Source organism: Mus caroli, unplaced genomic scaffold (genome assembly GCF_978045245.1).
Source record: "Mus caroli unplaced genomic scaffold, Mus_caroli_1 scaffold_9, whole genome shotgun sequence".
Taxonomy (NCBI): domain Eukaryota; kingdom Metazoa; phylum Chordata; class Mammalia; order Rodentia; family Muridae; genus Mus; species Mus caroli.
The window spans coordinates 75,569,196-75,591,717 of record NW_028227264.1 but is presented as its reverse complement, the minus strand read 5'-3'; the positions used below and the strand labels follow the sequence as shown (position 1 = coordinate 75,591,717).

The window sequence follows — 22,522 nt, the reverse complement described above, 5'->3', positions numbered from 1 at the left end:
TCATTACCCTTCACAAAGGCACTAAAGCCACAGAACGGGTGTTCATTCATCCTTGCCATTCCCTGAGGCAAAGGAGAGTCAGAGAGGGTAACACACCCCCTCTCCTACCCATCCCAGACTTGCCACTCCCACAGGATGGATACATCTTTGAGAGCCCATGGCCCTGTTTGGGGCTTCCTCTGCAAACCCACTTAGCCTTTCTCAAGAGCAGACAGGTTCTGAAACTGGCGGGTTGGAGGTACTGTCACCCACAGACTCCTAGGGGTTGCAGGACTCTTCCTGTGCTTCTTTTGAGGTGGGGAGAGCCGATAGCACCATGTGTCCTGCAGGTCTAAAGTCTTGCCAGCCCTTTGTGTGGCACAAGAACTGCCAATGAGAAGATAAGGGAGCCCTGCTTCGTCCCGCCAAGGCCTCTCTTCAGTGCCGAGGGTTGAATTTGTCACAGGCCATTTACTGCAGCCTCCAGCCTCCCATTAGTTAGCTGATGTGGCAGCAAGAGGTAATGGCTGCCATCACTGAGACAGATGGTGCTGGCACCAGCCAAGGTGTGACTCGAGACAGTCCCCAAGTGTGTTTCCTGCCCATTCTGTCCCCCTCCACTTCTCCCTGAAGCTAGCAACCAGGTCATTGAATTCAGACTGCCCTGGCTTGCTTCTGAAGAGAAGCAGGCTCCAGTCCAGCCAGGGTCATGCCAGCTCAGCCTTCTCCATAGACCTCATCCCCTGCCCTCCTAGTGGACTCCCAGAGGGCAGATGGGAAAAAAAGCAGTGGCCCTAGCTATCCAGCCATGCCCTGGACAACACGTCTCAGAAACATCTCTGTCCCGCCTTGGTACATGTCCTGTTACAAACTTGCCACACATGACCTTGACCAAACTACCCCTGTGACTCTCCCCACCATGTGGGCTCCAGGCCCAGTGGACTGGCTACTCTGTCCTCTAGGGTGAGCTGGCTCTGAGGAGGCTATCTGAGGTCAGCTCTGACTTCCGGAGTCAGGAATGATATAGGCAGGCAATGTAAGGGATCGGGGCTCAATGATTGATTTATTGGTTGATTGATTGATTGATTGATTTATATGAGCACACTGTAGCTGTCTTCAGACACACCAGAAGAATGCATTGAATCCCATTATAGATGGTTGTCAGCCACCATGACCAAGACCTCTGGAAGATCATTCAGTGCTCTTAACCGCTGAGCCATCTCTCCAGCCCCTCAGTGATTTCTCAAACTCGAATGCTGAACTCAGCCCTAACCTGGTAAATCTGAACATGGTTCTGTTTGGAAATGGGGCTGTTAGAGAAGTGACTCCATACACTGAGGTCCCCAGGGCAAGCCAAATCCAACACGACTATGCTGTTATGAAGGAGACTGGACACAGGGATGGCTCTATGGAGACTGGGAGATGATACTCCCTGTGAGCCAAGGACAGTGGAGAGTGGACAGCACTGCACTCCACGACCTTGGAGCTCCAGTTACAGATGTAATTTTTGTTTGAGGCTGTGGTCTGTCATCTGCCGCATATGTTTGTCCCCCTGGAGTCCCCAATGGCTTCCTGTTGTTCTGGGACCTGACTAGGTTCTGTGACTGAGTACAGTGGGTCCCTGCCCTCCTAAGTCTTTAACAGCTGGCAGCAAGGACATCTACATAAGTCCCTGATGGTGGACGGACGGCTCAGGTAGAAGGTGGACACAGCCCCCGTGGTCTCGAAGCGTCCCACTCCGTAACCATGATGGCAGTGGTACTATGAGGAGCTTGGCATGCTGTCTGGTGTGGATCTGAGGACGGTGTCAAGTTTAGCTCTTGCTGTGTTTGGGCACATGTTCACCCAGTGTCCTTTGCTGTGAAGTTGGCAGTGCCAAAAGACACGGTAGAATAATTTAGAGTTAGGTCCGGTTGGGAGGTCCTCCAGTCTCATTGTTCACAGAAGGGCCAGGTGGTCCTAAGGAGCCTCTTGTCACCCCATGAGAGGGTCCTGAGAGCCACAGCTCAGTCCCTCACAGTTCCCAACCCGTCTGGTGGTTTGATCCTGTCCCTTTGGCAAGGCTCGTTCCCATGAGCTACTGCAGCCGAGGTAGAGCCTGTGGGGCTGGCACCAGGACATTTCCAAAGCTGTGAGCTAAATAAACCCCTTCTCAAAATGGATGAACACAACTCCTCAGAGGCTACAGAGCCTGTCCCAGATGCCCCCAGGCAGTGTGTGTACCTGATGTATAGCCCTTGGTGTCCCAGTTAGCTGCTGCCGTGGAACAAATTGCCCTGTGGTTTCACCAAGGATGGTCACTTGTCATCCGTCTGGTCTCTGCACAGAGACCCCCAGTGGGCTGCTCTATGCTGTCATCCCCATTTGGATGGCCCTGTCAGTGCTGGCGAAGGCCTAAAATGCCCTGCTGCTCTGGGTAGGCCCCAGGTGTGATTTCAGGGGACACCAAAGACCATACGGTCCTGCTGTTCTTTCTGACCACTGACCTTCCTCCCAGCTTGATCCAACATATCCTTAGCATTGCCTTGTTCATTTGGGGCAGGAAGCACTGCCTTCCAGCTACACGTGTGTTATGGTATACTAGGTTCCTCATTTTAATCTCTCCTGGGAGTGGACTTCCTGCCTAGGTCATCAAACGCAGGGTATATGATCAGTGCCTGGAGACTGCCAGCAGATGACACAATGTAGCCTCAGAAGCGAGAGTCCATAAAAGACGCCTTAACCTGACTGATACAGGGTACTTGCAACAGGTAGCAGTTCAGGCCAGGCATCTAGGGAGACTCTAAAGAAGTCCCCGTGTAGATGTTGTCTTTCCCTTGCTACATCTGAGGACAGAGAAGAGAGGATGATGGGAGAGTTGTAAGCCATCACAGCCAGGTCATTGAAAATTCACAAAGGAAGCTGTGTAAGATGCTAGAGCAGAGTGTAGGCTAGTCCCCAGCAGGACATGTCTGTGTGTCCAGCCATATCTGCTGTGTTAGTGTCATCTGTACCAGAGGGACTTGGAGGGCAGGCTCCACTGTCCACAGTTAAGAAGTTCCTGGCAAAGGGAGCATCCTGGTACAGAGACAGCTGGGGGAGGATAGGGCTGTGGTATGTACCGTGGCATGAGCAGCCATTGCAAGTCACACACACACACACCCCTGACCCAAGTGACCCCATCCTCCTTCTGAATAGCTGGAACTGCTCTCTGCTGTGGACTTCTGGTCCCTGGGCTCTCCTGGACAGAGCTGGCTCTGGAATTTGTTTTAGAGCTGTCTCTCTTTGTTCATGGTGAACTGCAACCCAGCGTTGTATGGAAACTGAGCTGCAGGCTCACTGATATTCCTGTGACAGATGGCTATCTCTGCAACTGGTTGGGCTACCAGTAGACTGGTTCAAGACTTCACAAGGCTGCCCAGCTTTGCCTGGAGAAGCTGCTGCCCACGGCACCAGGCGCTGCTCCGTATGCCGTGCCTCAGATTGATCGATTTCATCTCTTTGCTTACATCATTGAACCACCTGTTCCATGTGGGCCATGGGGACAGAACCTCTGAGCTGCTCTTCATCGACGGCCACATGGCATGTTGGCATAGACCCTTGCTACATGGCTCTCATGCCATCCTCTCAGATGACCTGGCCCAGCACATTGCTCCATTGCCCCAGCTTGTGCCCCTTGGTTCTTGGCACTGGCTGCCACTTTAGAGTGGGAGGTTCTGTCCCTGCACTAAGTGCTCTGGACCAGCCACTCCTCTAGGAAGCATCAACAGCATGTTTACTGCCATCTCCTTGGAGGTGGGATTCCCAGATTTCCTGTGGCTGGAGAATGCGTTCCCCTGACAGACAGCCCGACAGAGGGCCCGGTGGTGCTAGACAGTGACAAGGTCATGCTGGTCCCCACAAACAGAACCAAACCCTAGGCTCCAGGACACACCAATGTCTTGTCACACCTGGCTAGTCTGCCTTCTGCGGATGCAACAAGGGTCCACGCCAGCTGGCACACTCCCTCATTCTCCCAAAAGGCACGGCTGCAGATGTCTACATACTGGATACAGCTCCTGACCTAAGAAAACAAAAGTACTTAAAAAGACACCATTTCTAGGACTGCAGCTTTCTTGAAAAAGTATTTTATTAATACGCTTGGATGTACAAATGGAAAATAAATACGTGATTCTAGCTGGTCAGCTGACTGGGCCACGGGGCCCTGTCTGTGCTCAGGTTCTACCTTGGTGCTTGGGACGGAGACCTGGGCAGTAGCTGAGTGGGGGCTGCTCAGTGCACAGCACTGGGGGGAGGGGTGTACTGCTAAGTACCAGGTCAGGGACCTGGGGGTGCCTTGGCCACGGCTGTGCTGACTCTGCCTCCTGTGGTGCAGCATGAGGCCCAGGGAAGGGAGTCAAAGCAGGGGTGGGTCTCAGGTGTGGCCTTTTGAAGGCCATTTCCTTTACTTCTCAATTCTATTTCTCAGCGTGTGCAGTGAGCCTGGGGGTCCATGTGAGGCGAGGAAGTCATTGGCAAGGCTCCAGGGCTGTCACTCTGATGACAACAGTGCCATCCAGGAGGAAATTAGTGGGAGCCCCACACAGGTAGAGGCTGAGGCAAGGCCTGGTGTCGGCTCCCGCTGGCCATGTGTGAAGTGATCTCAGTCGTCAGTCACCCCAACACCTCAGGAGCCTGTGTCCATGCTTGAGTGCGTCAGAGTCACCCCAACACCTCAGGAGCCCGCATCCACACCTGAGGGCGTTGCCACAGGCTGGCCATGCTCAACTTGTTCAGGAAGGTGGCTGAGAGGCCTGTGTTGGAGCTGACAAATGTTCTTCCATTTCTGGACTAGCACACATGTGACATCTGTGATGGGGACGTGGGTTCTCAGGTCCTGAGAGAAGACACAGTTGTGAATCCTGAAGGTGGCAGAGCCTAAGACACAGGTAGATGTCGGCCCACGGACACGTGGGAGCATGGGCTCTAGATGTGTTGCCTCCCATGTGGGGGCCTCCTCTGGGACCCTGTGACCGAGTAATTGGCAGGCGGTGGATAGGTGGCCCTCAGTACGCAATCTTCCAGTGCGTGGGCTGCTCACACGCTTTCTCCTGGTCTCCACAAAACCGGTTGTATGTTGTCTTGGGGTCCAACCCCAGGATCTCTCTCTCTTCGTGAATCCGAAAGGAAAATGTGGAAACAGAGGTGCCAATAAAAAACCTGCAGAGCAACGAGATGAAGATGTTACCCGGGACCAACAGTGGAGGCATCGGTCACACCCACCCACCAGAGGCTCTGAGGCCCTCAGCACTGGCACCTGCATGGGTCAGTCCCTACCTCAGCGGCCACTGTGCCTTGCAGACCTTCACCTGGCTGTTCAACCAACACCAAGGACTTGTGTCCACCTTGGCACCCTGACAATGGCAGGGACCATCCACACGCATGCTGCCATAGCTAAGGGAGCCCCCTTTTCCAAGGTCCTTCAGATTCCTGGGGTGACAGCAATGCAGCCAGCTCTGACTCCTATATCCCGGCCCTCTGATAGCACTTAAGTGGCCAACTGATTCAAGAGGAACGCTGGCATGCTATGTCATGTGACTCTCCTGAAACTCTGGGGCCTGAGGCTCGCCACACCTGTGGAGGCATCGGGTGGGCTGCATTAGCAGCAGGCAGTGCTAATGGTGGAAGCAACTACAATCAGCTGTGTGAAGTCCTTTCTGAGCTGAAGTTGCAGTCAGTTCCTGAAACAGCTGTGTCTAGCGGAGCCTGGGAAGAACCCCAGGCAGAGAGAGTGGGCAAGCTCCGAGCTCCTCAGAAAGAGCATTAACAGGGAAAAAAGACAGACTGGCCTGGCTCTCCCCATTATGGGCACTAAACAAGCCGTGCCTGGAAGGGGACAGCAGCTAGACCCATGCAGATCAAGGATGAGGCCCTCACCTGCCTACCCCTGGTGCTGGGACAGTGTCAGCGGGGACCCTGGAGGCCAGAGCACGGCAGAAAAGCAGCGGGCAAGGCAGGCACACACTAGCCTTCTAGCCCTATGCCCACACTCCGGCACCTCGGCATCTGGAACTATGGGGAAGCTGAACGTTCCTATTCTAATCAGGACATTCCAACCTGAGCCCATCCCAGGTCTCCTACAGCTGATGCACAAAGAATGGTCTAAGGCCAGCTGCCCTCCTGGTCTCCTGGAGCAGTGACACAGAGGCCTCTGGCCCCAGGCAGCCCGGGGTTACTTCAGAAGCACAAACACACCAAGGAGACCAAGCAGCCCGGGAAGTTCGCCTCTCTCAGATGGATGATATGGGACCGGTGTACAGCACAGAGGACGTATGTGCACAAGACCTGAAGGGTCTAGACCCACAGTTCCCAGCAGCCCAAGGAAACACTGGACCGGATGTTAGTTTAGAAAGCAAGGAAGCTTTCTAAATGGGGACAGAGAGGGTGGACAGCCACAACCACCTGCCCTGGCTGCTGAGTACTGGGGCAACGGGGACCTCTGAGAGCAGCATGGACCCAGGCACCTGGCATGAGCGCAGATCCACTGATCGATAATGGCGACGCCTCCGTCCTTGTACAGCTCCAGCTCCTCCCACGTGGGCTCAAACCTCACCATTTCCGGCAGCAGCTTCCTCAGTTCTTCCTGTTCTGCGAGGCAAAGGAGAGGCTACTGACCTTCCAGAATGAAAAGGCACACTGTGGAGGGTCATGAGGAAGGCCTGGCCTTAGGGCTGCCTACCCTTCCTGATGGCGTCTGTGGCCACGAACACCTTGTCCAGCTGATGAGTCTTCATGAGGCTGCGGATCTTCTTCACGGCGCCCTCCAGGCTGGGCACATCCTCCCTGTGGCCCCAGATGAAGTCCTTCCTTCTCAGGTGGACTCCGAGGTAGGGGCCGCCTAGTGCTGAGCCCAGTTTGACCTACAAAAGACATGCAACTGTCGGAAAACTGTTGAACAGAGTTGACCCGGGTATCCTGAAACACAGAGCGGGATGAACGTGCTCTCTAAAGCATCCCTCCTGATGCTGAGGCCTGACTGAGTCTCACACAGAACTTCCTGGGGGAAACGATGTCTTGTCAAGAAGGCCATGAGGACCGTGATCATCACAAATACTTTTATCGGGGCAAAATAAGAATCAGAATTTGATCACTAGGAAAAAGAAAAGGAAAAGCTATTTAATACATTCCAGGTAGGAGCATCTAAGCAACTTAAGCAACAGCATCTGGAACCAGTCCGGACTGCCCACTGAGCAGATACAGTGGAGTCCTAACATCCAGTGTCACAGCGTCACAGGGGAGGGGCCCACGGTGCTCAGCCAGCCCATGGGGAAGACAATGCAGGAAACCCAGCTTTGAGGAGGAAGTACACACAAGGTCAGGAGAGGACAATGCATGACCAAAGGCCTGAAGGAGCTCTGAGGCAGATGGGCTGGCCTGCTTCCTCTCTGCCAGGCAGAGGCCGTAGGAAGTGCTGACGGATTCATCATTCATTGCCCACTTCTGTTTTGGGGTTCCCCGCTCCTTCTTTTCCTTCCTTTCTCTCATGCCTGTATTTTCTGTGACAGGCTTTCCCTACATAGCCCAGGCTAGCCCGAATCCCACAACCTTCCTGCTTCCACATCTAAAGACTGTGGTCCTAGGCATGTGCCACCATGCTGGGCAAAATCTGAAAACTTACAAAAAAAAAAATACAAGTCATAATCCTAACTCAGCACCAAGACAAGGACTTGGCGCAGCTCACCTCCACCTCCCCACCCCAGCCCCCCGCCAGCCCTCTTGCAGGTCAGATAATGAGTGTCACTCACAGGTCAGACATGCTAGCTTAAGGGAGGAGCCCCGTCCCTAGCTCCTTCTCGGGCAAGAGCAGCGCGGCTACCTTCATCTTCGTCCAGTCTTCCTCCGGGGCCATCTTATCAGCGGCGTCTGTCGAGTTGAGGTGCTGGCTCCTAAACTCATCTCCCACAGCCCGCAAGTGCTTTGCAAACACCATGCTGCGCCGGGTCTGCATGGACGGGGCTGAGCTGAGTATCCCTGGGCCTTGGGACGGGTGAGCCATCACAGCTTCACTGTCTACCACCTGCCCCTCCTTTCCGCAGGCGCCACAGACCAGGTCCTAGGTGACTCCTGCTGCCCACACCACAGCTGGCTACAGGGACCTCTAGTTAATTCCTTGCCACTCAGCCAGCAGTGGTGTCACCCAGAGATCGGGAAAGGTCCATGTAGGGCCACCCCAGCTAGCCCCTGTCTAGGCTGCAAGACTGGCCCGCACCATCTGCCCTTGGCCAACAACGTCATGTGACCTCATCACCTCAGTGTCTGCCCAGCTCCTAGCTTCAAGCTCTGCTCGATTTGGGCTTCATTTTTCCTAAACTAAACTGAACTTGATGACCGTGTCTCTGTTGCAAACCAAATGCTTTGTAAGAGGAGCTATTGCTCCTGACCCGACGCCTGCCAGGTTAGCCAGTGTCTGCAGAATCACGCAGGCTACCCGCTCCCCTCCAGGCAGAAATGGTTCATGGCGTTAGGACTCGCTGCACAAAATGTCCCCTTCCCCAACCCAAACGAGAAGCGTCCCAGCCACCTACAGATGTGGCAAGGCAAGGGGAGACCACTATGTTTCTGGAACACAGAATCATAAGATAGCAGTGGGTCCTGAGGCGAGAGCGGACAGCTCACTGCGGGGCAGGGCAAACCAGTGGGCACTGCCCATGGTTTTAGTCATGGAGGCTGAAAGCTGTTGCTGACTGTTAAGTTTCCAAACCATGAGCACATGCAGAGGGCCCGCTGTGAGGTACTCACATCCCAGTACTCCCGGCCTCCATAGTGGTCATGAAGCAGATTCTCAGCTCGGTCCAGCATCACAGACCTGCATTTACGTAAGGGAAGAAAAAGACGTCAACGATTCTAAGAATCAAAACCGTGACATCTGTACTTTCCAAGGACACAAAATGAGAGAAAAGCCTTGGACCCCGACAGACAGTTCAAGGGTGTGGGGGACCCAGAACATCGCTGCAGAGCTCTGAGGAGCAGAACAGAGACAAACCAGGGTCATGAGGACAAAGCCCAGCAGTGTGCTAACAGAACACAGGGCTAGGGCAGTCTGCCAGTGTGCCAAGGCTCTGTCACCTATCAGACAGCAGAGCAAGGCACACGGCTGTGGGTCCCACGGAGGCACAAGAACATGTGTACGTCTGTTTCAAAGGCAACTACCTCACTCAAGGGAAGAGGGCCACCCCTTTGGGTCTCCAAGTGTCAAGCTTATAGTATCATCTTGTCCTGACAGGACTGGGAACAGAGGATGTGAGCAAAGCCTGTCCTCTCACCACAGATTTCCGCTGTGTGGGGGTGTGGCCGGGGGAAGAGGGGGCACAGAAAGTGAAACCCCACAGCGGAACGTGGAGGACTTGACACCGAGGTGACACGGGATGGGGTGGTAGGAAATATTTCCAAAATAGGCTGATACATCTGTGTACGGAATATACATTTTCTCGGAACCTGTCACCGCATGCTTAACACTGACAGGGAAGCTGCAGTTTCCAGGCCTGCTGCAACGGGCTGCTGAGAGCAGGCCAAGGCTGGGCGTTCTGCAGTCACAATCACGGCCAGGGAGGCCTTAGAGGTGACATGGAGCCTGAAGGCAGGAGTGTGGCCTGCAGTGCCTGGGCTAGCATGATGCTCACAGCTAGCTGCTGAAGACACTGAGGGAACTGAAGGGACAGACAGGGATGCCAGAAGAACATTCCTGGGACATGGCACCCCGGCACTTGTCCCAGATGTGACAATACAAACCTCACAGACTCTCACGCCTGACCACCGGCATTTCTGGGTGGAGAGAGAGTAGGAAAAGCTACTCCTACCTACTGCAGCTGCCTGATTCCAGAAACAGGGTGTGCTCTACGATCCCCAGCCCTCAGCAAAGAAAGGACCCTAACATCACAAGGCAATACTTTCAAAGCTCCAGGGCTCAAGCCCAACAGATTCCACCTTCTGGCCACGCCCCCGAGCCCCACAACTGTTCATGCCTCCACTCCACTGGACACACTGTCACCTCTTCACAGCCCCCCCACACACATACACATTCACAGCCGGGCTAGGATCCTCACAGCACCCCAAAAAGGAATGCAGAAGGAAGCCACAAGTGTGTCCTATCTCCCATCTCTACAGCGGCCACTCAGGGCACAGGAGGTGAACAGCAGTAATGGCTTTACTGAGCAGGGAGTTCAGGAGAAGGCAGACCACACCCACGATGCCAGAGCACAGGAGACAACCCCAGCCTGGAGTCTCTCTGGGGTTCTTCTCAGACAAGCAGCCTCCTTAGCCTAGAGCTGCTGCTGTGGGCGTGGGCATCCCACAGACCTCTGGAGTGCAGGGAGGGGCCTGGTGGGGTATCTGGAAGGTGATGTACAGTGCAATCCCAGTGGAAGGCCTGGGCACTTACCGAGCAGATGTGTTTTTTAAGAGGACAGGCGCGACGATGGAAGCCGACCCCTGGACGGACAGGCAGGAGACATTCAGACCCCGTGTTTCTTCGTAGCCCCAAAACCAGCCTCTGGAAAACAGAGCCCGGCCATTTGTCAGCTTTCACCCAGGAAACAGCCCTGCTGACACCGCCCCATCGCTCTGCAGCTCACAGGCCAGCACTGTGGACGGCCAGGTTCTTGTAAGAACTCTTGAGAAAAACCCATACAACACTTCCCAGGTCACTAACAGGAGATGGGCAGTGGAGGGGGAGCTGACAGAAGCCACGCCTCGGCTAGACAGCCCCGCTCTCCAAAAGCTCCTCACGTACGGAGGATGTTAAGTGACAGCCAGGACCTCAGACAACTTTCGGCTAAGACCTGCATGCTCACGCTCAGGTATACATAACAGGTGAGAGGAGCCGGGCAAGGCGGTGCATGGCTGTAAGCTCAGTCCTTCGGAGGCTAAGGCAGGAAGATCGAACGCCAAAGACTGCACTGGGGTAAGTAGTGAGACCTGTGTTGGAACAGGAAGAAACCAGGGAGGCGTAGCTCAAGTGGGAGAGGGCCTGCTCGGCATGCACAGGACCCCAGGTGCAACCCCCAGTACCACAAAAAATAAGAGTAAAAAGAAGAGGGGTATCCTAGGGAGGCGTTTTTAAAACTGGCCGAGCCTGTCTAACAGTGTGATCTAATGTACTGGGGCTCAGGGGCAGCTGCCTCAGGGTGGTCTCTGTGAACCGCGAGGGGGGGGGGGGCGGGCGGGGGGGCAGGGGCTGTGCCCACAGTGCTACCTGTAATACTCATGCTTGTCCTGCGAGTACAGCAGAGGGTCAATGCAGGGCCGTGCGTCCACCTTCTCCTCCCAGGTGCCCTCCTTCCAGCCCTCAGCGTAACCTTGTAGGACATACACCTGGTCGATAAAGGGCCCGCCGGACTCTGAAAGAGACCACCGGACAACGTGCCACACAACAGCGACCACAGCTGCGAGTGTGGCTGCGCACCGCACACCAGGATGGCATTTCTTTGAGGCCTCCTTAACCCACAGAGGCTCGGAAACTCTTCCAGAGTAGACGCGGAATCACTGCTATGAGCGTGCGGACCTGGGACCCACAAGGGGACTCTGAGGTCTCTTTGGCCTTTCCTGGTCATCTGCTTTTCCTCGCTGTACCCTAACACACTGAGGCAGGCCTACCTTCACCCCTCCTCCTGAATGCTGCTTTGTGCTGTCTGCCAGCATACGGGTTCACCCGACTGGTATGTCCCCTCCAGAGCTTGTTTCAACCCCTCAAGACCCCAGCATGTCCTATCAGCATGTCTGCTTCACCCTTAACCCCCAACTGTACCCAAAGTACCAATGAGGCTTTGTGCAGAGAATGACCCCAGTCATGTCGAGCAGCAAAGTCGATTGATGTGTCTTTAGATCCACACTGCGTGAGGTCTGTGCATGGCTGATGGGCCCGTGGCCCAAGCTAAAGCAGCTCCCCTCACACTGATCACTCATGAAGTGCTGGGCTGGCCCCAGCACAGCTTTACCCTATCGGTTCTGCTCAGCAAGTGGGTAAAGCCACTCTGTTCTCCCAGGAGGCCCATGGCATAGGCACCATCTTTCTCTGTGGGCTTCCCCAGACCTACTCCATCTACAGCTGGAGGGAAGTTCGGTGGCAACAGGGAGATTCAGCCTTATGCCTCCTGATGCCATACCAAATGGTGGGGGCCTCATCTACGCCTTCCCCACAGTGAGAAATCCCCTGGCCTTGCTCCACAGAGAGGCTCCAAAAGCATCTCCAGGCACCTGAGACTGAAGCTCAGGCAAAGGTCAGGCTATGTCGGGTGAGTCCAGCACCTTAAAAACCCAACCCCCACTCGTTTTCCAGGACCCACAAGCAAGTCTACAAGCTGGGCCAGGAAAGTCTGTGTTCTAAGCAGGCACTTACAATGCTCTTACGTTTACATCTTTAGCCTGAATGAAAAGTAAGAAAAAACTGCTTCTTGTGTTCCTAGGACCGACTATAACACAGAACTTTCGACAGCGATGTGATCATCGGGGTAGAGAACATTCTGGAAGCAGATCCTCCCGGGGCAGCAGTCCCGGGCAGGGGCGGAGGTCGTGGTGGAATAAGGATCTCACGTACGTCATGGGTACCAGCCAGGCTCTAAATAAACCACTTCCTTCCCCGGGGCCTCCAGTGCAGCAGAGAAAAAAGGATCTGTCTTCCAACCAAAGCTACGCTCAACTCTAAACACCTCTGTGCTCTGGAAAACATGGATCCTCTCAAAAAGTGGAAACAGGGTGAGGTCAGGCCAAAGGCCTCTTCACAGACCACTCAGCACCGTGGTGTGACCCCACAAGATGCACACACTGGTGTGCATCTCTTGGTTAAGATGGTTTCAGCTGCTTTCTCGCCAGCACTGATCACACCTGCCACAGCTGCTCAGACCCCCTTCCCTAGAGAAAGCACAGAGGCAAGCACTACCAGAAGGACTGAGTGGAACGTGCCAGGGCAGGCTGGACCAGGCCGCCAGCCGTCCACATCAGAAAAGCCTCCCAGACTGATGCCCGCCTCACCTGCAATGAACTGCTCATACTCTATAACGGGGATGTTTTTATTGAGACTCGGGAGGTCAAAAAACTCGGACCAGGGAATCCGGACCTGGTGGATGTCAGGGCTTTGCCAGTGGTAGAGGCGGCCCCACGGGGGCAGGACTAGCACCCACTCCTCAGTCTTCAACAGCGTCTTCAGCAAGGATGCCACCCGGATATAGACATCCCTGCGGAGATTGAAGCCTTCTGGGGGGTTGACATCATACAGGAGGTACCTGAGAAGAGAGCAAGACATAGGCTGTGTGTGAGCTGTGGGGAATCTTCATGGGGCACCCGCACCCGGCTTACAGAGAGGGCAGTGACTATACAATGACCAGCAGAGCTCATAAGTGCCAACAGCAGATTCACACTCTCTGACAATTCAGAATGTCAACGGAACCTCAGAACCTGAGAATTGGTTTCACAGCCATTCCCACAGTGTCTAATTCAAAGACTCCTTGACTCCTTCACAGTCTGAACAAAATTAATGAGGTGCCCAAAGGCCAGTTGTTTACTCAGGGGACCAAACCTTTGACAATAAGGCATGACGCTGTCATCAATAATTCATCGCTATTCTGAGATGTATGTGGCCAATGGGCGCAGGTTGGACAAATCTGGTTTATAAATTAAATCTACTGACAGTTCCTGTGTTGGAAGCTAAAGCTAGAAGTATTCATCCATCCACTGGAAAATAACAACAGTCTTGTTATATTAACAAACATTATTTTAAATGAAAAATATGCATTTTCAAAATAAAAACAGTGAAGAGGATAGGATGATAATATTCTGATTAAGCCCCACTGTGATATTACAGGTCCGGTTGGCTGGCCAGTGGAAAAACTCCACAGTACACTAATGACATCTGGGAAAGTCAAAGTGACGTAGAATCTCCCTCCGTGAAAACGGTTCTAAAACTTTAAGGCTTCGCCAAAGCAAGATTCCTTTCTACGAAATCGCGGGCAGGCTTCAGTCACATCATCACTGGGTTTGTCGGCACCGGACCCCTGGTTTACCCTCCCTCCAGTTTGGGGAAGAGCGGCCGCGGAAGAAGCGCCATCTCCAAGACAGCCCACACGAACTTCTGTCTCGCTGGGACTTAAGATCGGCCTCGGGACAGCGTGCCTGAGGTGGCCAGAGCCGGGCTCCACCTACGCTCCGGGACCTTCTGGTAGCGACCTCTCGGGAGAAGACGGCCAGCTCAGCCCAAGGCCAGGGCGACCTTCGCCACGCAGCCTTCGCTCCTGCAGCCTGCGCGCGCAGCCCCGGCCCCGCTGCCCCCAGCCCGCTGCTGACCCTGTCCCAGATGCCTCGCTCCGCCCGGCCGGCGTAGACGCGCCTACCGTCTGCGGGATGCCGCCCCCGACAGGATGTCCGCCGCCGACTGGCCAGGCCAGAATTCTTCTCCTGAAGCCGAGACTGGCCGCCAGGATGCCGCTGCCAGCAGCAGGCAGACGACGCTGAGCGCCGCCATGGCCCCAGCGGCCACGCACTTCCGGCTGCCGCGCCCCAGTCCGGAAGCGCGCCTGTCCGCCCCGCGGAGCGCGTCTCCAGTAGCTAAGGCAACGCGGCCAGACCCACGGTGCGCACGCGCCTCACTTCGCCTGAGTATGGGGTATGTGGGCGTGGCCAGGGGTGGGGCCTGGGGATGGGCGGGTCCTCAGCGCGGTCCCGCCCTTCCCACGCTCTCCTGGTTGTACTTTCCGCTGCGGGCGCTGCGGTGGCCTGGTTCGGTTGAGTCTTCAAGTCGTCGACTTTGCGCGGTGCGCTATTTGTCCCGAGGGCAGGAAGAATTCGCTTGGTCTCATTCGGGACTTGCTGAGCATCACGACGCCAGGCATTCCTGTTGCCGGGTGTTGTACGGTCCCGGGCTATGGGCGGAACTGGCCGCAGGTCTGGTCCTGTAGGACCCTAGTTGAGCGAGAGGACAGAGCATTGGCCTCCAGGAGTGGGGATGGATGCCGGACCTGAAGGTACTCTCCGTTCCGTGTAGGGCTCTAGCGATGGCGCTGCGAGCAGCTTAGGGGTCGGAGGACCGGGAATGATGGACGTAGTAAGGTGCCCCACGGAGCTCTGAGCTTTCCTGGAAATACTTGTGGAGTGACTGTGGCTTTTTTTTTTTTAAGTTGCATCGCAGTGGAAGTGTCCAGAACCAAGTGTTTGTACAGACCCCATTGAAGTAGTGTAATGCTCTGATGGAGTTAGTATTACATACAGATTCCGAGGCAGACAGGCACAGACTCTGCACGCTACTACTGTATGCTGTAACAGTCGGATGTCTGATAAAAACAAGAGAGTCACAGATAGCCAGAAAGCATAGCATTAAAGAGATAGTTGAGCTTCATCAAAAAGTAAAACCTAGTCTTTGTCTTTTTTTTTTAAAGATTTATTTTATGTATATGAGTACATTGTAGCTGTCCTCAGACACACCAGAAGAGGGCATCAGATCCCATTACAGATGGTTGTGAGACTCCATATGGTTGCTGGGAATTGAATTCAGGACCTCTGGAAGAGCAGTCATTGCTCTTAACCACCGAGCCATGTTTCCAGCCCCAAAACCTAGTCTTTGAAAGGCAGGGGTAGAAAAAAGAAAAGACAGAGCCTGGGAGAAAGCACCCAGATTATAATAATTACCCTAACAGGGGCTGGAGAGATGGCTCAGCAGTTAAGAGCACTGACTGTTCTTTCGGAGGTCCCAAGTTCAAATTCCAGCAATCACATGGTGGCTCACAACCATCTGTAATGAGATCTGATGCCCTCTTCTGGGGGTGTCTGAAGACAGCTACAGTGTACTTACCTATAATTAATAAATTAATTAAAAAAATAATTACCCGAACAGAGGACTTGTGTCCAATCGTGGAGAGATCTTTAAAGTCCAGGAGTACCTTGGGAGCTGGAGAGAGGGCACAGCGGTTAAGAGCACTGACTGCTCTTCCAGAGGTCTTGAGTTCAATTCCCAGCAACCACATGGTGGCTCACAACCATCCCATACCCTCTTCTGATGTATCTGGAGAAAGTGATAGTGTACTCACATACATAAAATAAATAATTTAAAAAAAAAGTTCAGGAGTACCTCAAGATGTAGATGACCCAATGTGTGTGTGTGGGGGGGTGGAGAACAAATGAACACATGATGGGCACGGAAAAGGCTGGGGTGGCAACGTGATGAGCTTGGGAGATGCCCCTTGGTGAAGATGTGGGACAACTGGGATCCCCACATCCTGCTGGTAGGAGTGACAAGTGTTTCTGTTGATTGACAGTTCCTGGTCTGTTCTGGCTGACTCTGGCTGGAGTTGCCCCAAGAGCCACAGCAGGAGAGGTAGGTAGCCCTGGAGAATTCTTCAAATCATCCTAAGAAGGAGCCAGCTGGGATGTCAGTGATGCTAAGCGCCAAGCAAGCAAGCAGTGAGGGCAGAGCCGCAGTGTGCTCCTGAGGCAAAGAGCAAGAAGTATAGGATGGTCTTCCTGGTGTATCGTGTGGTCCAGGGTGGGGGGTGGGGTGCTGTTGACTTTATGTGGAGCAGGTTTCTTTCAGTGTTTTGGACTGTTGTAGGAAGCCAACTCTAGGATGGTGCCGGTTTCCGGTGTGCCTTTGTGGTAAACAACACCACTGCGCAGGCGCTAGCCCAAATCTGGCGCCAACCCCTCCTGAGCGGGTGCATGCAAATTAGGTGCCGTGCCGGCAGACTGATCAATTCCAGGGGGCCATGGAGTCTTCTCCTGTGCTGGGGTGCATATAAGCAGTGCTCCCTGGGTGCCCGGGGTCCCCTGTAGCAGCATCGAGGCGTTCCTGCAATAAAGGCTGTTTTTTTTTTTTTTGTTTTTTTTTTTTTGTTTGTTTTGTTTTTGGTTTTTCGAGACAGGGTTTCTCTGTATAGCCCTGGCTGTCCTGGATCTCACTTTGTAGACCAGGCTGGCCTCGAACTCAGAAATCTGCCTGCCTCTGCCTCCTGAGTGCTGGGATTAAAGGCGTGCGCCACCGTGCCCAGCAATAAAGGCTGTTAAGAAGAATCCGACCGTGTTGTGTCTTCCTTGCTGGCCGAGGTGGGCGCAGTAAGTGGAGGCTCCTACGGGGACCCGAGGACAACGACCTCGCGGATTCAGAACTTTTCAGCCAGGGAACGGCGGGTACCGGTAAGTCTCCCAAATTGATCCCCGGTTAAAAGGGGGGATATGTTTTTCTTGCCAGTGGACCCAGTGTGGCTAGCTCTTATCGTTGCTGTTTCGGCTTTTTGTAATTTATGGCCTCTGCTTTTGTTTGATAGAAGCAATTAAGGCAGGTCAGAAAATTCTTACGGAACAACAAGAAAGCATGTCAGAGGAAGATAAGGAACGTATGAGCAAAGGAAGGAAAAGGGGCGAAAAGGAAAAAGGAAAAGAGAAGGGAGAAAAGACAAATAAAAAGGAAAAGGAAACAGTGGTAAAGAAAAGGAAATAGCAAAAATATATCCCTCTTTAAAAGACTTATCGCTAAGTCTATCAAGTTCTGACTCCAGTGGCTCGGAGCTTAGTGAGGATGATGAAGCTGACCTAGAAGAGGCAGCTCGGTATGAGAGGGATAGGTATGATCCGGATTGGCCATATAGAGCCAACCCATTGAAAAAGGGAGTATCAGCGAAAAAAAGAATAAAACCGAAAGTGCCGACAGCTCCGCCTTTCAATCCTAATTACACAGAAAAAAAGGAGCCCGCCAGGGCTGCTAAACCAGGTACCTCATTCTGTCTAGAGGTTTGGAAAGAAGTTGGTCTAAGTTTCCCTGTTTTTGCTGATGGCCAAGGGCAATGGTATCATGAGCCAGTGGATTTCAAAACTAGTAAGCAACTGGCAGAATCAGTGTGTACTTATGGGGTGGGTGCAGCTTTTGTGGTTGCACAAATTGAGGCGCTTGCCAGATATTGCCTCACCCCTGGGGACTGGAATAATGTGGCTCGGGCTTGCTTGTCGTCCAGGCAATATTTAGACTGGGAGTCCTTGACTTATGAATATGCAAATAGGTAGCAGCCAATTTAGCCACAGGACAAGATCCTCAGAGACATTGGGATGCAGACATGCTTCTGGGTTTAGGACGGTTTGCTTTAGATCAAACAAATTATCCTGAAGCAGTCTATGCCCAAATAAATAAGGTAGCTACCAAAGCCTGGAAGTCATTGCTGAACAAAGGCGCAGTCTCAGGCAATCTTACGAAAATCTTCAGACACTCCAGAAGAGGGCGCCAGATCTCGTTGCGGATGGTTGTGAGACACCATGTGGTTGCTGGGATTTGAACTCTGGACCTTCGGAAGAGCAGTTGGGTGCTCTTACCCACTGAGCCATCTCACCAGCCCCCATAATTTGCATTTGATTACTAATAGCTCTAAGATCATGTAAAAGCCTCCATTTACCTGATTTTTTTCTTGATTACAAATATAGGGGTATTCCTATATTTGGGTCCCACAGAACCATTTTCAGACTTTGTAGCACGCCTCGTTGAGGCAGCTACTAGAATCTTTGGAGACCCTGATACAGCTATGCCTTTGGTGAAGCAGCTAGTGTATGAGCAATGCACTAAGGAGTGTAGAGCAGCTATTACACCCTATAAACATAAAGGTTTAGAAGTCTGGATGAAGGTTTGCAGAGAACTAGGGGGTCCGTTAACCAATGCAGGCCTGGCGGCAGCTGTAGTCCAATTGAGTAGATCTAATAATGATACTTGTTATAAGTGTGGCCAAAGAGGACATTTTAGAAGAAACTGCCCTGAAAATGAAAAATGGGCCGCATTAGATAAACCTAGACAGCCAGGCTTATGCCATAAATGTAGGAAGGGAAAACATTGGGCTAAAGAATGCAGATCTACAAAGGATATAGAAGGCCGACCATTACAAGCAGGATATGGTGGCACCAGGCCAAAAAACGGACAGCGGAGCCCACGTTCCCAGGGCCCTCAAATATATGGGGCTCTTCAGAAAGACCAGAAGAAACCTTGGCTGTCTCTCCGTCATCTGAGAGACCACGGAGAGCCACTACTGGCTCCACAGGATTGGACCTCCACTCCACCACCAGATTCGTATTAACCCCACAGATGGGGGTACAGCCCATAGATACAGATTTTAAAGGCCCCCTTCCCAAAGATACTGTAGGACTATTGCTTGGCCACTCATCTTCTGCTTTAAAATGATTACAGATAACCCCTGGAGTGATTGATCCTGACTATACTGGAGTTGTAAAGGTTTTGGTAGCCTCCCCTGCTGGCATCTCAGCTATCTCCCCAGGAGATAGAATTGCTCAATTGTTGCTATTACCCAGTTTACATAAATATTTCCCAGCAAATAATAAAATAAGAGGAGAGAGAAGACTAGGTTCTACAGGTTCTCGGTTCACTTTCTTATCAATGAAATTAGGAGATTGCCCCATGTTAACTTTAGAGGTTGAAGGACGATCCTTTTTAGGATTACTAGATACTGGTACAGATTGCAGTATTATCTCCACTCATGATTGGCAGTCAAAGTGGCCCTTGCAGACATCATCTCAAAGCCTGCGTGGTCTGGGTTATGAGACTGCCCCTCTTATTAGTACTAAGGAATTGACATGGAAAAATGAAGAAGTTAAGTCGGGAAAATTCCTCCCCTACATTGTGGACATACCTGTGACCCTATGGGGCAGGGATGTCTTAACCAAGATGGATCTTAGATTAACTAATGAGTATTCCCCACAAGCCCAAGAAATTATGTCTAGTATGGGCTATACTCCAGGTAAAGGATTGGGAAAGTCATTACAAGGCAGTACTATGCCAGTACCAACCAAGTTTAAACTAGATAAAAAAGGACTGGGTTTTTCCTAGGGGCCATTGAGGGCAGTATGCCCATTACTTGGAAAACATAGGAACCTGTATGGGTTCCTCAATGGCTCTTTCCTCTGAAAAATTGGCAGCAGCCAGGGAATTAGTAAGGGAACAATTGGAATTAGGACATATTAAACCCTCCCAGTCACCATGGAATACCCCTATATTTGTAATCAAGAAAAAAATCAGGTAAATGGAGGCTTTTACATGATCTTAGAGCTATTAGTAATCAAATGCAAATTATGGGGGCTGGTGAGATGGCTCAGTGGGTAAGAGCACCCAACTGCTCTTCCGAAGGTCCAGAGTTCAAATCCCAGCAACCACATGGTGTCTCACAACCATCCGCAACGAGATCTGGCGCCCTCTTCTGGAGTGTCTGAAGACAGCTACAGTGTACTTACATATAATAAATAAATCTTTAAAAAAAAATGCAAATTATGGGCCCAATACAAAGAGGAAAAATGTACACTGCCCCTGCTCTCTAGCCTGCTTGCTGATTGGCCTATAATAATAATTGATATTAAGGATTGTTTTTTTTCTATTCCTCTTGCATTGTGTGATAGAGAGCACTTTGCTTTTATTCTCCCTTCTGTAAATAATGAAGAGTCTGATAAACGGTATCAATGGGTTGTTTTACCTCAAGGCATGGCCAGTAGTCCTATTATGTGTCAACTTTTTTGTAGGAGAAGCCTTACAGCCTGTCCATGATGCATTTCCAAAATGGAGGATAGTGCATTATATGGATGATATCCTCCTTGCTTCTAATAATAAAGTTTAGATAAAGCTTATATAAAGTTAGTAAAAGAATTAGAATCGAAACAATTGTTTGTAGCACCTGATAAAGTTCAAATGGGAAAATTAGGAGAATTCTTGGGCACCCAAGTTACTCCACATTCCATCACACCTCAAAAGGTGGAATTGCGCAAAGATCATTTAAAAACATTAAATGATTTCCAGAAATTGTTAGGTGATATAAACTGAATATGCCCATATATGAGACTACCCAATTCTGAATTAACTCCACTCTTTGACATGCTGAAAGGTGACCCTCAATTGTCATCCCCCCGTGCCCTCACTCCTGAGGCCCGAGTTGCCTTAGGAAAGGTAGAGAGGTGCTTAGAAAAAGCTAAATTATGTAGATGAAAAGAAGGAGAGGACATACATTTGTGTGTCCTGAAGACGTTTCACCAACCGACCGGAGTATTGTGGCAATCAGGTCCACTATTGTGGATTTATCCTCATGTGTTTCCTAATAAAACTCTTGAATATTATCCCACCACTGTAGCCCATTTAGCAATCTTGGGCATTAAGTCATGCATTCAACATTTTGGAGCCCCCCCCTCAAAAAATTATTACACCATATAATGCTAACCAAATACAGACCCTGAGCTCTTTAGTTGATGAATGGGCTCTGTTACATTGTAGTTATGATGGGGAATTAGATAATTATTATCCTAAAGATCCTTTATTACAATTTTTTACTGAACATCCAGTGATTTTTTTCCAAAGGTTACGGCATCTAAACCCATACCAGGTGCATTGAATATTTATGCAGATGGTTCTAAAACAGGTGTTGGCGCTTATGTGGTTAATTCTCAAAACCCTGTTTTATTTCAATATGATCCTGGCACCCCGCAACTAGTTGAATGTAAAATCGTATTAGAAGTATTTAAGAGGTTTGAAATTTCCTTTAATGTAGTGTCTGATTCAGCATATGTAGTGAATGCAGTAAAAGCATTGGAAGTTGCAGGACCCATCAAATCTACCAGCCCTGTATGTGCCATTGTGTTAGAATTACAAAACTTGATCTGGAATAGGAAAAGTAATTTTTTTATTCAGCATATTCGGGCTCATTCTACTCTGCCAGGCCCTATGACTGAAAGGAATGCCCTGGTAGATGCAAGTACTCGTATGGAATTCATTTTTCATGTTACTCCATTAGAGCTTGCAAAAGGTTTTCATCAATTGTATCATGTCCCCGCTGCCACATTGCAGCAAAAATTTAATATTTCCCGGGCCTCAGCCCGAACTGTTGTATTGCAATGCCCACAATGCGTGCAGTTTCATCACCCTCCCCATGTTGGGATTAACCCTCGTGGATTGATCCCTCTAAAAATATGGCAAATGGATGTTACACATGTTCCAGCTTTTGTAAAACTAAAATATGTCCATGTTTCTATTGACACCTGTTCAGGTATCATGTATACCTCCCCTGTGTCTGGTGAAAAAACTCACAATGTTTTAGCCATTGCTTAGACACATGGGCGGCTTGGAGAAAACCAGCTAATTTAAAAACTGATAATGGACCTGCATATACATCAACATCCTTCCAAGTCTTGTGCGAAACTATGCAAGTTGGTCATACCACCGGCCTTCCCTATAACCCACAAGGCCAAGGTATTGTGGAAAGAGCACATCGCACCTTGAAAGAACTGTTACAAAAACAAAAAGAGGGAATTGCCTAAGGACAAGCACCCAAAGAACAATTATCTTTAGCTTTATTTACCTTAAATTTTTAAATTTTGGATGATCATGGTCGCTCAGCTGCAGACAGGCATGCCATGACCTCGCCTGTAATTCAACATGATGTAAAATGGAAAGATATCTTAACTGGTAAATGGTATGGCCCAGATCCTGTTATTTTGAGATCTAGGGGAGCTGTTTGTGTTTTTCCACAGAATAAAGAACATCCGATTTGGGTACCAGAAAGGCTGACATGAAAATTGCTTA

The 22,522-nt window shown here is 51.2% G+C and overlaps 1 protein-coding gene and 1 long non-coding RNA gene across 2 annotated transcripts; one reads left to right on the top strand and one right to left on the bottom strand.

Annotated features, from left to right (window-relative positions):
- Positions 1-4,069: 4,069 nt before the first annotated feature.
- Pofut2 (protein O-fucosyltransferase 2) lies at positions 4,070-14,492 on the bottom strand. The gene is made up of 9 exons (XM_021174865.2): positions 14,319-14,492; positions 12,964-13,214; positions 11,189-11,333; positions 10,376-10,486; positions 8,737-8,803; positions 7,814-7,939; positions 6,677-6,857; positions 6,462-6,585; positions 4,070-5,157 (listed from the first exon to the last, which is right to left on the bottom strand). The coding sequence occupies exons 1-9, from the start codon at positions 14,447-14,449 to the stop codon at positions 5,004-5,006; spliced, it is 1,290 nt and encodes a 429-aa protein (XP_021030524.1). The 5' UTR covers positions 14,450-14,492; the 3' UTR covers positions 4,070-5,003.
- Positions 14,493-14,645: 153 nt separating this feature from the next.
- On the top strand, positions 14,646-17,231 carry LOC115032156 (uncharacterized). The gene is made up of 3 exons (XR_015048430.1): positions 14,646-14,948; positions 16,236-16,294; positions 16,839-17,231. It is a non-coding gene; the product is annotated as an uncharacterized LOC115032156 (long non-coding RNA).
- The last annotated feature ends 5,291 nt before the right edge of the window (positions 17,232-22,522 follow it).